Source organism: Labeo rohita, chromosome 17 (assembly GCF_022985175.1).
Source record: "Labeo rohita strain BAU-BD-2019 chromosome 17, IGBB_LRoh.1.0, whole genome shotgun sequence".
Taxonomy (NCBI): Eukaryota; Metazoa; Chordata; class Actinopteri; order Cypriniformes; family Cyprinidae; genus Labeo; species Labeo rohita.
The window spans coordinates 1,921,411-1,932,565 of record NC_066885.1 but is presented as its reverse complement, the minus strand read 5'-3'; the positions used below and the strand labels follow the sequence as shown (position 1 = coordinate 1,932,565).

Genomic DNA, 11,155 nt, shown 5'->3' with positions numbered 1-11,155 from the left:
AAGTAAATACATAATGGTGGAAATACTTAAGATAAACAAATAAAAATAAAAAGTAAATAAATAAAAAATGAAGATGGAAATAATTACAAATAATACATATGTACGCTGCAAAAAATAATTTCTTATTTGGTATTTTTGTCTTAATTATTAAAATAATAATGCAAAATGATTAAAACAATTCCAGGAAAATAATTCTAATATCACAGAGATACTGTTATAGTTTTAATAATATTTTTAATTTCATTTTATAATTAGTTCATTTTAATCATTTTAATTTTAATAATTTAGTTGTTTTTTTACTTTTCATTAGACTTTTTAAAAATACAGCTTTTTTATATATTTTTTAAATTTCAGTTTTAGTTTTGGTTTTAGTTATTTTAACACATCAAATTAAAGAAAAATAAAATAAGAAATTTTGCCTTGGCAAATACCTAAATTGAAATAACCAAGACTATTTTTACATTTTACTTATAATTGTGTCTTATATTTTATATTTTATTTCAGTAATATTTAATTTTATATTTTATCCTTTGTTTCAGGTGTTTTTTTTCAGTTTCAGTTCATTTTAATTTAAATTTTTAGTGTTTTTTTTTTTTTTAAATGTATTATTTTATTTTAATTTTTATGGTTGTGGATCTAGACAAATAGCTAAAATAAAATAACTTTCTTTTTATATTTTATTGTCTTTTATTTTATTTTTATTTATTTTGTTCATTCTTTTGTGTTTTTTTAATTTATTATTTTTATTATAGACTTTTTTGGTTGTAGATTTAGACAAACAGCTAAAATGAAATAACTAAGTTTCTTTTTATATTTTATTTCTGGTTGTATCTTTTATTTTATATTTTATTTCAGTAATATTTTATTTGATAATATTTTTTGTTTCAGTTTGATTTCAGTTTCAGTTCATTACTTGCTTTGTTCATTTTATTTAGTGTTTATTTATTTATTATTATTAAATGGTTGTAGATTTAGGTAAAGAGCCAAAATGAAATAGCTAAGTTTCTTTTTATATTTTATTTATAGCTGTATCTTTTATTTTATATTTATTTCAGTAATATTTAATATTTTAATATATATACATTTTATTTTTTATTATCTTTTGTTTCAGTTTTATTTCAGTTAGATTTTTTTTGCTTTGTTCATTTTTAGTTTTTTTTTTTTAAATTATTGTTATTTTATTATTATTCTTTTTTGGTTAATAACCCTGATTCACATCATGAGGTTATAATATTACAATGAAAAAAACAAAAACAAATATAATCTAAATGTGCATCTAAAAATTGACCTTTACATTGTTTGCAGTAAAAATAAAGACAAAACAACAAAGTCATAAATTTTAGTTTTATTTTAATGATCTTTAACATACAAATACCCTGTCCAACAGAGACAGAAAGTGATTTAAATAATCATGTAAATTACTTATCCATACATATCCATAACAACCATCAAAATAAAGACAAAGAAAATCAATAACAGCGTATTTACATTTAATGCCAGAATCTGTGCGGTTTCTCAACGCCACAAGCTGCTGAAATGGACATCCAGGTTTATTTGAGGAACATAAATGTGCAAATGTGTGTCAAACATCTCTTCATTTTTATTTGAGAGATGTTGACGAGGATCGTGAACTCGTGTAGATGGGTTTGATTGGTTTGTGTGCTGAAATCATATCAAAGTGACTAGTGATGATTTTTCAGAGACTCGTCACACCAGTGAACTCTCCCTGTCCGTGCTCCTGAACATTCGCCGGCTGTTCGGTGTCGCTCCGCCGCCTCGGTGAGACGCCCTCACGTCCCGGGACGCCGCTCTGGAACTGCGAAGCCCGGTGGAAGAAACCGTGCGACTGAGATCCGGGTTTCCTCGAGGGTCGATGACGGCGTTGATGACTGAGAGACACGAGAGACGACGCTGTTTATCAGCTGCTCATCGCAGGATTAACATCAAAAAGATACTGAACTGGTTAAAAGAGGAGGAACATTCGGATCTACTGACCTTCCAGCTGTTTCTGGACTCTCCGCAGTTCTTTGAGAATTGATGCAACTTCCTACAAGATGAGCAAGTAGATAAAAGGAAGACAAAAGCATTTAACTAATTAAAGGACAAAGACACGTTTGTTTCTAGTAGTTTAAGCAAAGAGCAGCTTCAAAACGATTCAATACGAAAAAAACATAAGATGTGAACCAGGGTAAGTGATTTCAAATAAAATATTTTAAAAATTAAACTTTAGTTCAACTTGAAGCTTAAAAGAATTCGCTTAAATCTATAAAACTATATTCACATGTATAAAAACAAAAACTTCTAAAAACTAAAATTAAAATTACAATGAAAACAGAAAATGTAAAAATAAAAACTGATTCAACTATAATCTCAATGATGCTAAAAAAAAAAAATATTATCAAAAGTTATTTGATTACTAAAATAACCAAAACTGAAATAAAAATATTAAAAAGTCTAGATATATTTAATTTAAAAATCAAAATGACAAAAATACAAAATAAGTAAAACTTTAAAATGAAAACACAAAATCTGAAAATATAAAAACACTTAAAAAAAAATAAATATAAAAATAAAATAATAATAATAATAATAATAATAATAAAAAAATCAATATATATATATATATATATATAAAAATATAATAGTATATTAATGATACTAAAATAACACTGATGTACACATTTATTCCTAATATACTTCCTGTATTTTAAAAATGTTCTTTATTTCATATTTATTATTTAACATTATGTTTAGATTTCATTAGACATGTATGTCTGTATACACATAAAAAAAAAAAAAAAAAAAAAAAAAAAAAAATGAAAACTAGTAAAAATGGAAAAACAAAACAAAACATAAAATTAGTGAACGTAACTAATATTAAACTGAGAGTAGAAAATAAATTCAAAATAATAATAAAAACTAATAGTATATCAATGATACTAACATAACACTGATAATTTACTGCTTCTTTAAAATAGTCCCTGAATAAAAAAAAATTTGAAAATTAAAAAGATTAAAAACAAGATTAAAATAAAAACAAAAATACAGAACAGTTAACATTTATTAACTTATTATTCATTTTTTATTCAGAGTATAGAGTAAATACAAAAAATAAAAACAAAAATACAGAACAGTTAACATTTATTAACTTATTATTCATTTTTTATTCAGAGAAGAAGAAAGAAAAAAAGAGACACACCTTGTTTGATGTTTTCAGTGGTGGAGAATCATCAGCCTCATTGATTTTTGCTTCAATTTCTCCCAAAACATCCACTTTATTATGAAACAAAGCCCTAAAGGAAAAACAAAATGATGTGAGAATGACACCATAAGGCAAAAACTGTAGCTCTGTAAAAAAAAAAAAAAAATTAAATAAAAAAATAAATAAAAATAATAAAAATAATAATAATCTTTATTTTCTTGACATAGCATCTTATCAAGCTTCAAGGCGCTAACACACACACACACACACACACAAAAAAGGTATATGAACATACATATCAAAATAAATAAACATAAGACAAGCATCTTGTGAAAAGCAAACAAGTCCTACTTGATTTTCTCCGTTAGTTGCTCCGTGTTTTCACGGATGGCGAGAGACACTTGAGACACAGGATTCAGCATCACATTGTTCAGTGGAACCTGACAGGAGAAGAAAGACATTTACAGCTCAAATACACTAGTTAACACTCCTGATGTTAAACTAAAGAGAAGAGAAGCTCTGCTACCTCGTCTGGTCTGGTGCTTTGTTGATCACTAACGATCTGCTCAGTCTCGTCAGCCGTCGCCGCAGCAGGAGATTCTTTCTGGAAATTCAGACTTGCTTCGGGAATCTGATGCCGCAACTAATAATCAGAAATGTTTGTTAAGCAGCAAATCACCATATTAGAATGATTCATGAGGATCATGTGACACTAAAGACTGGAGTAATGATGCTGAAAATTCAGCTTTGATCACAAAAATAAATTACATTTTAACAGATATTCACATTGAAAACAGCTTTTTTAAATTACAATAACATTTTACTATTTTACTGTATTTTTGATTAAATAAATGCAGCCCTGCTTACTGTAAAAACGTTATGAACGGTACCTCTTCATGAGTAGATATGGCTGGTCCCATCTTGTCTGTTGAAGCACTCTGAGCTTCTGTGTCTCCAGCAACATCATGAATCTCTTGAGCCAGAATAGCCAAATCTTTGGCCAAGTCTTGACTCAACCTAGCAAAGAATATGCATTAAAAAAAAAAATCTGTGAAGCAATCTGTCAAAAGAACCTATTAAGACACACGTACTATGAGATACGAGGTTGTTATTCAATTGTGCACACTATTGAATGCATCGCACACATTATTTCAGCTTATGTTTTAAATAATCATTTCTGATGATAAACCACATTACCCATGATGCTGTAAAGAAAATTCCACCAATCAGAGAGTCGCAGTGAGCTCCGCCCACTCAAGTCAATCTCCCCATGCTCTCTAAACACTTAATATTAAACACTTAAATATTTAAATATATATGCATATTAACATATATTAAATATATTATAAATATATAAATATAAAAAAATTATAAATATATAAATATATTAGATTTTAATAATATATTTTAATATATTTTTCATATATTTTTAAATAAATACATTTTAATAATCGTAGTAGATATCGTTTTTATACATGATATAAACAACTTTAAATGGACTGCTTTATATTTGTCCATCTTTTTAGTTTGATTATGTCATTTCCAATGCCGTTAAATATAATCTTGTACCTGGTTGGTTTGGTTCATGGCTTATAACACTTTAATAAAAGACTTTTTTTTTTAAAATTCCTAGCATTAACTAAGCTAATGTTTTAAATAATAATGTTTAACAGCAGAATCCCTGAGGAAAACTACATTACCCATGATGCTCCATAGAAAATTCCACCAATCAGAGAATTTCAGTAAGCTCCACCCATTCCCATTATTTCCATCTCCCCATGCTCTCTGAACACTTAAATATCTGAATATATGCATATTAAAATATATTTAATAAATTATTAAAATACATTAAATTGATTTTAATAATATATGTTAAGGTATTTTTAAAATATTTAAATAATTACATTAAAACAAACTTAATATATACTGTTTCTATAGATAATATAAACAACTTTAAATGGATAGTTTAATATTTTTCTATGATTTTTAATTTGATTATGTCATTTTTAATGCCGTTAAATATAATATTGTACCTAGTTGGTTTGGTTCATGGCTTATAACACTTTAACAAAAGACTTCTTTTAAATTCCTACCATTATTTAAGCTAACGTTTTAAATAAAAATGTTAAAAAGCGTCTTTCCTGAGGTAAAACTACATTACCCATGATGCTGTAAAGAAAATTCCACCAATCAGAGAATCGCAGTAAACTCCGCCCACTCCCATTAAGTCCATCTCCCCATGCTCTCTAAACACTTAAATATCTATATATATGAATATTAAAATATATTTAATATATTATTAAGATTAGAATATATTAAAATATATTATATTAAAAATAACTAAATATATTTTAATATATTTTAAATATATTTTAAAATAAACTAAAATATACTGCTTAATATATAATGTTTCATGAATTGTTAATTTTTTAAAAAACAAATAATATTTAACAGTGGAATCCCTTAGGAAAAACTACATTACCCATGATGCCGTAAAGAAAATTCCACCAATCAGAGAGCTGCAGTGAGCTCCGCCCACTCCCATTAAGTCCACTTTCCCATGCTCTCTAAACACTTAAATATGTAAATATATGCCTATTAAAATATATTAAATATATTTTAGTATATTTAAAATATATTTTAAAATAAATATATTAAAATAAACATAACATATTAAAATAAACTTATTATATATTGTTTCTATATATTATATAAACAACTTTAAATTTTTAAATTTTGCAATGCTTCATGGGATTGTAGTTCTTTCCCTAATTTAAGCTGTTAAAGTACAATCTTGCACCCGTTTTCTTGTCTGATTTTCAAACACTTTCTTGCTTCAAATAAAAGTTTGTAGTATTGTGGTTGTTTTGGTTCATGGCTTATAACACTTCCTATGAGAAAAAAAAATCTGAAAAAGTATATGTTACTAATGCACTCTATAATGCTACGTTGAGTCTTGGGTACAGTTACTTTTAAAAGTATCGCATTACAGTATTGCATAAAAAGTAATCCACTGCGTTACTTTCAAGTTACTTTATGTTACTTGGGCTAGACTTGCTCAAAAATTATATTTTTGGCAACCGTAATAAAACGGGGTATTTATGAACGTTCTGTTGCGTTTCCCCACCTGGCGATCTCCGCGCTATGAGACGTCCAGTTCTGGAAGGCGTCACTCTCGTGTCCTTCCCCCTCGGAGTCTCTCGAGCGGGGCACGGCTCGCACCGGACCAGGCGGATGGATCCTGGGGTTCTGCTGGGATCCTGAATGATGGGAGCGTTTGTGTTTAGGGGTGCTATGGTTAGACTCGTACTCGTCCTCCGAGGTGGAGGCGTAGTCTGAACCCTTCTGACGCCTCCTGGAGCCTTGGCCCAGGAAAATGGGAATGACGAGTATTTGGTACACCAAGTCATCAGAGGATGGGAGAGAAACCAAAATAAAAAAGCAAGAGGAGAAAGAGACGGAGAGATGTGAGAAGACACCCGAAAAAACCAACAACCACTTCCCATCCGTCAATGGGCTTCAAAAGAACTCAATAAGATTGTTAATCTGGTTAGGGCTGGGCAATTTTTCCAATTTTTATTCACTGGAATGTGATGTTTTGCTGCGATTTTGAATAAAATATTAGTAAATGTTACATTTTGACAATACGCCAAAGATAACATGATAATATGGCAGTGGAAAGGAAAACAAACCCCACAATGTTATGAAATGCGAGTTGAAATATTTTAACTTAAGCATTGCATTTTAGAACGCCGTTTCATGTGCGATAAACTGAAGATATGAGCGCAATGTTCAACATGCATCAACAACTGGAAAAGCAGTACAGAATGCAAACACCTCTTTAAATAAAATACGTACAAAAAATTTTGAAATATTTTTAGTATTTAGAGTAAATGTTTTCTAGTTGAACATATTTAAAAATGTAATTTATTACTGTGATTTCAAAACTAAATTTTTAGCATCATTAGTCCAATCACACAATCCTTCAGAAATCATTCTAATATTCTGATTTGCTGCTCAGAAAACATCTATTATTATTATTATTATTATTATTATTATTATTATTATTATTATTATTATGTTAAAAACAGCTAAGTAAATTTTTGTGTCTTTTGTAAAGCATTTGTAACATTATATAGGTATTTATCATCATCATCACTTTTGATCAATTTAAAACATCCTTGCTAAATTAAAAAATTAAATTTAATAATTTCTTTGTTTTTTTTCCATTTACTCAATGTTGACCACCTCATGTGTTGAGATAGATCTTTCTTTAACCAGACAGTTAATAGAGAAAATGTTACTTGAATCATGTTGTAGTTACGTTGAGTTGAGTTGAGTTAAACTTAGTTAAAGTTTAGTTAAACATTTAAAAAAAAAACACATTCTGGGAAGAAAAAAAAAAAAAAAAAAAAAAAAAAAAAAAGATTTTGTTTATTTTTTGCATTGCATTTTATTTTATTGCATTTTATCGCACTGAATTGCATTTATTTTATTGCACTGCACTGCATTGCATTTTATTTTATTGCACTGCATTGCATTTTATTGAACTGCACTATATTTTATTTTATTGCGTTTTATTTTACTGCATTGCCATATCACCCAGCCCTAAATCCAATTAGGAAAAATTGCAATAAATTACTTTGATTTTCACAATATACCTGTTAAGTATTTAGTATGGTAATCTGGTTATCTAGAACTTCAAATATTAGTAAAATTGGAGATTAATTACATGGTCTTGTTAGTTGAAGAAGGTCATTGGCCCAGTTGTGCGAAACAAACAAATCAAGTCAATGACCACTTGAAGAATCATTCAGAGACAGTGAAAGAACTACAATTTATATCAGAAACATCTTGGATTTTCATTGTTTTGGAAGTTCATCACTCTGATAAATGGATGCATGGCCAAAATAACCATCCTGGTAACATTTTACCAACCTTCTGCAAATTTTACAAATCAAACAAGCAAACTCAGACTTCATGATACTCACTGGCAGTGCTACTGGCATATTTGGCACTGCTTGAGCGTCCGCGGATGATCGGCTGTCTGTTCATGGCGTTGGAAACCTTCCGCAGAAGAGCCCTGGGATCCGCCACTGAAGCTTTCCGCACGGAGCTGCCCGACTCAGTGCTGCGGTTTGAAAAGCCCGTCCGGCTCGTGGAAGACTCTGTATCGCTGGGCGTGTTAAAGGAGCCTGTCCTTTTCCTGGGAAGAGCCAAAATGTCCAATCGAGAAAGCTTCTTGCTCTCCTGAGCGCTTCGGCTGTTTGGCGAGGGAGTGACGTCAGAGTTCTGAGACGTTCGATCAGTTTCAGTGCCTTCGTTGTCAGAGGCTTCGCCCAAACGGGCACGGCGAAGCATCGAAGCCCTCGTCGGTTTCGGAGCCGAGAGGCTATTGGAGCGAGCTAGACTATTGTGTACTTTGGGTTTGCTCGTACCCTCCTTTTGAAGAGGAATAGTGTACTTTTTGTAAGGTAGGGAACTTGATTCTTGGTCGGAGACCGCGTCTGGCCAGTGCCGTGTGGCGGTGGTGGTGCTTTGGGGATCATGCCCAAAATCAGAAGAACTATGATTACGACGGAGTTGAAAACGCTTGCCTGAATCTACCTTGCCATCGCCGTCCTTTATTCCAGATTGGGTCTTTTCAGATGGATCAGAGGTCTTAGGTTCTCTTGAACCTCTTAAGTGTCCTCTAAGGACCACTGGTTTCTTGGGCACGGAAATGGGAGGGTTTTTCCCGCTGATTGTACTAGAAGTGTCCGATTCTCCCGAGAAGGAGTCCTCCATTTGGGAGCGACTGTTGTTGCCTTGCTGTTGCTCCAGAAGCTTCGCTTCCAGAGATGCAAGAACGTCCTCAGTGTCTTTGAGGTAGGATTGAGTGTCTTGAGTGCTTACAGCTTTAAAAGCATCTTTGCTAGAGGGTTGACTAGATATCTGAGGCAATCTAGACAAGTGGACGTCGTCGGTGGTCCTTTCTTTGGTGTAACTTTCTTGTCTAACGATGGACATAAAATTTTCTACACCAAGAGAGTCATCCTTGCTTGGTTGATCAATGTTGGGCGGTGAACAATTACTCCTGGTAAGTTTGCCATGCTGTCGTGTTAGAGTTGCTGTGGAGAACTTAGAAGGCGTTTCCTGGTCTTCTTGGTTGGGGTTGGTCTTCGTAGACTGGTTCCACATCTTCTGGGTTGAATCAGGCGTCTTCCTGCATTGCTCAACCACTGAGCCATCATCGGACTTGCTGGCATCGCTTAAGCTGTCCGGATCTAGATCATCTTGAACGCTCAGTTTCTGTGGATCCCACTGTTGCTTCTGAACTTGCAAACTCTTCTCCACACCGGACAGGTGTGAGTCCGGCTGGATGTGTATTGTGGGTGGCGGAGTCTCGATCTTCTCCTTCAAAGGAACCTGAGGCAGAACTCGTCTTGATCTGCTGCTTTGGCTTGTTTCTGAATAGTCAGAACTTCGGTTAAGCATAACCTGGTGGATGATCCGCTCACCAGCTTAAAAACAAATAGGATAAATGATATGTGCTAGCAAAGACAAAAGCTAAGAAAGCTACTGAGCCAAGCAATGTATCCATACCTTCAGTGGGAAGATCAACCTGTGTTGGGATATCAAAGAGTCCTGAAGCAGGACCAGAGTCTGAATAGGTGTCGGCCAAACTGGCCCAACGAGAAACCCACCTAGTGCCTCCGGGCGTTAATGTAGTCATCGACTGTATCTGTAGAATAGAGGAAATTATCCAATTAAATGCAAACTCTTATAGAGATCAGGCCATTTAATGATTCAAATCACCCATCCAAAATCAACCAAAAGCAGGAAAGAGCCAAAAGACCTCAAACCACTAAACCAGCTTTGAGAAGATCCCCAAGAAAGGTCAAAATCACACTGGGAAAATGCGTAGATTGTGGTGATTGAGTGATTGACAGATAGATTTACTAATGCCCATGATCCGGAGTGAGTTTACCTGTACAGGACTCTTGGATGTGTCACTAAGGTGTGTTGAGTAATGACCCAATTTTGAGCCTGAGCTATTCTCACTGAGTAGAAGACTATTGTGTCTCTCAGTGTCATCAACTATAGGCTTAACTGTTGCTGCTGCTGAGGTTTGGCTGTTGTCGCCAACACCAAACACCTGTTAATGATAAAGCATGCATGAATGAGGCTGTTCCAAACTGACTGGAACTCCTTGACTTTTGGCTGGATGAATTATTCAAAACTAGTGGTCAACCGATACAGATTTTTTTGAAAGCCGACGCCAATATTTAGCCGATATTTAAAATATCAGCCAAGTGGTCGATGGCTGATAAAAAGCCGATTTACACTTTAAATGTGATAAAATACTAGCGTTAGGGTTAACAGTGCATATCAGCCAAACAGAAAAAAATTAATGGCCAATGGATGCCGATATTTAAAAAAAAGAAAAAAAAAAAGAAAAAAAAAAAAAAAGCCAAATATCGGCCGATATATAGGTCGACCAGTACTCAAAATGCACTTGAAATGTGATAAAATACTAGCATTTGGGTTTATAGTGTATATCAGCCAAAAAGAACAAGAAAAAAAAAAAAAGTTAATGGCTAATTGATCCCGATATAGCCAAATAGCAGCTGATATATCAACTGACCACTATTTAAAATGTGCCAAAATATTAGCATTAGGGTTTATAGTGTTTATCAGCCAAACAGGGAAAAGGAAAAAAAAAAAAAATAAAAACTAAAAAAAAAAAGAAAAAAAAAAAAGGCCAATGGAAGCCAATATTTAAAAAAAATAAAATATCAGCCGATATATCGGTAGACCAATATTCAAAATGCACTTGAAATGTGATAAAATATTAGCATTAGGATTTACAGTGTTTATCAGCCAAACAGAAAAAATTAATGGCCAATGGGAATGTAAAAAATGCAGAATATTGGCCGATATATCGGTTGACCACTACTTAATGTGACAAAA

General features: G+C 32.2%; 1 protein-coding gene across 3 annotated transcripts in view; it reads right to left on the bottom strand.

The window, feature by feature from the left end:
• Positions 1-1,333: 1,333 nt before the first annotated feature.
• cep170ba (centrosomal protein 170Ba) overlaps positions 1,334-11,155 on the bottom strand; it is a 30,917-nt gene continuing 21,095 nt past the window's right edge. The window contains exons 11-20 of one of the 3 annotated variants that reach the window (XM_051133834.1): positions 10,173-10,340; positions 9,788-9,926; positions 8,194-9,705; positions 6,330-6,564; positions 4,093-4,219; positions 3,729-3,845; positions 3,554-3,642; positions 3,200-3,293; positions 1,996-2,047; positions 1,334-1,889 (exon numbers count right to left, since the gene is read on the bottom strand). In XM_051133834.1, the coding sequence (XP_050989791.1) occupies positions 1,708-1,889; positions 1,996-2,047; positions 3,200-3,293; positions 3,554-3,642; positions 3,729-3,845; positions 4,093-4,219; positions 6,330-6,564; positions 8,194-9,705; positions 9,788-9,926; positions 10,173-10,340 (2,715 nt within the window). In that variant the 3' untranslated portion in view covers positions 1,334-1,707. The remainder of the gene's footprint in view (positions 1,890-1,995; positions 2,048-3,199; positions 3,294-3,553; positions 3,643-3,728; positions 3,846-4,092; positions 4,220-6,329; positions 6,565-8,193; positions 9,706-9,787; positions 9,927-10,172; positions 10,341-11,155) is intronic. The other 2 variants (XM_051133835.1, XM_051133836.1) reach the window with 2 other exon arrangements.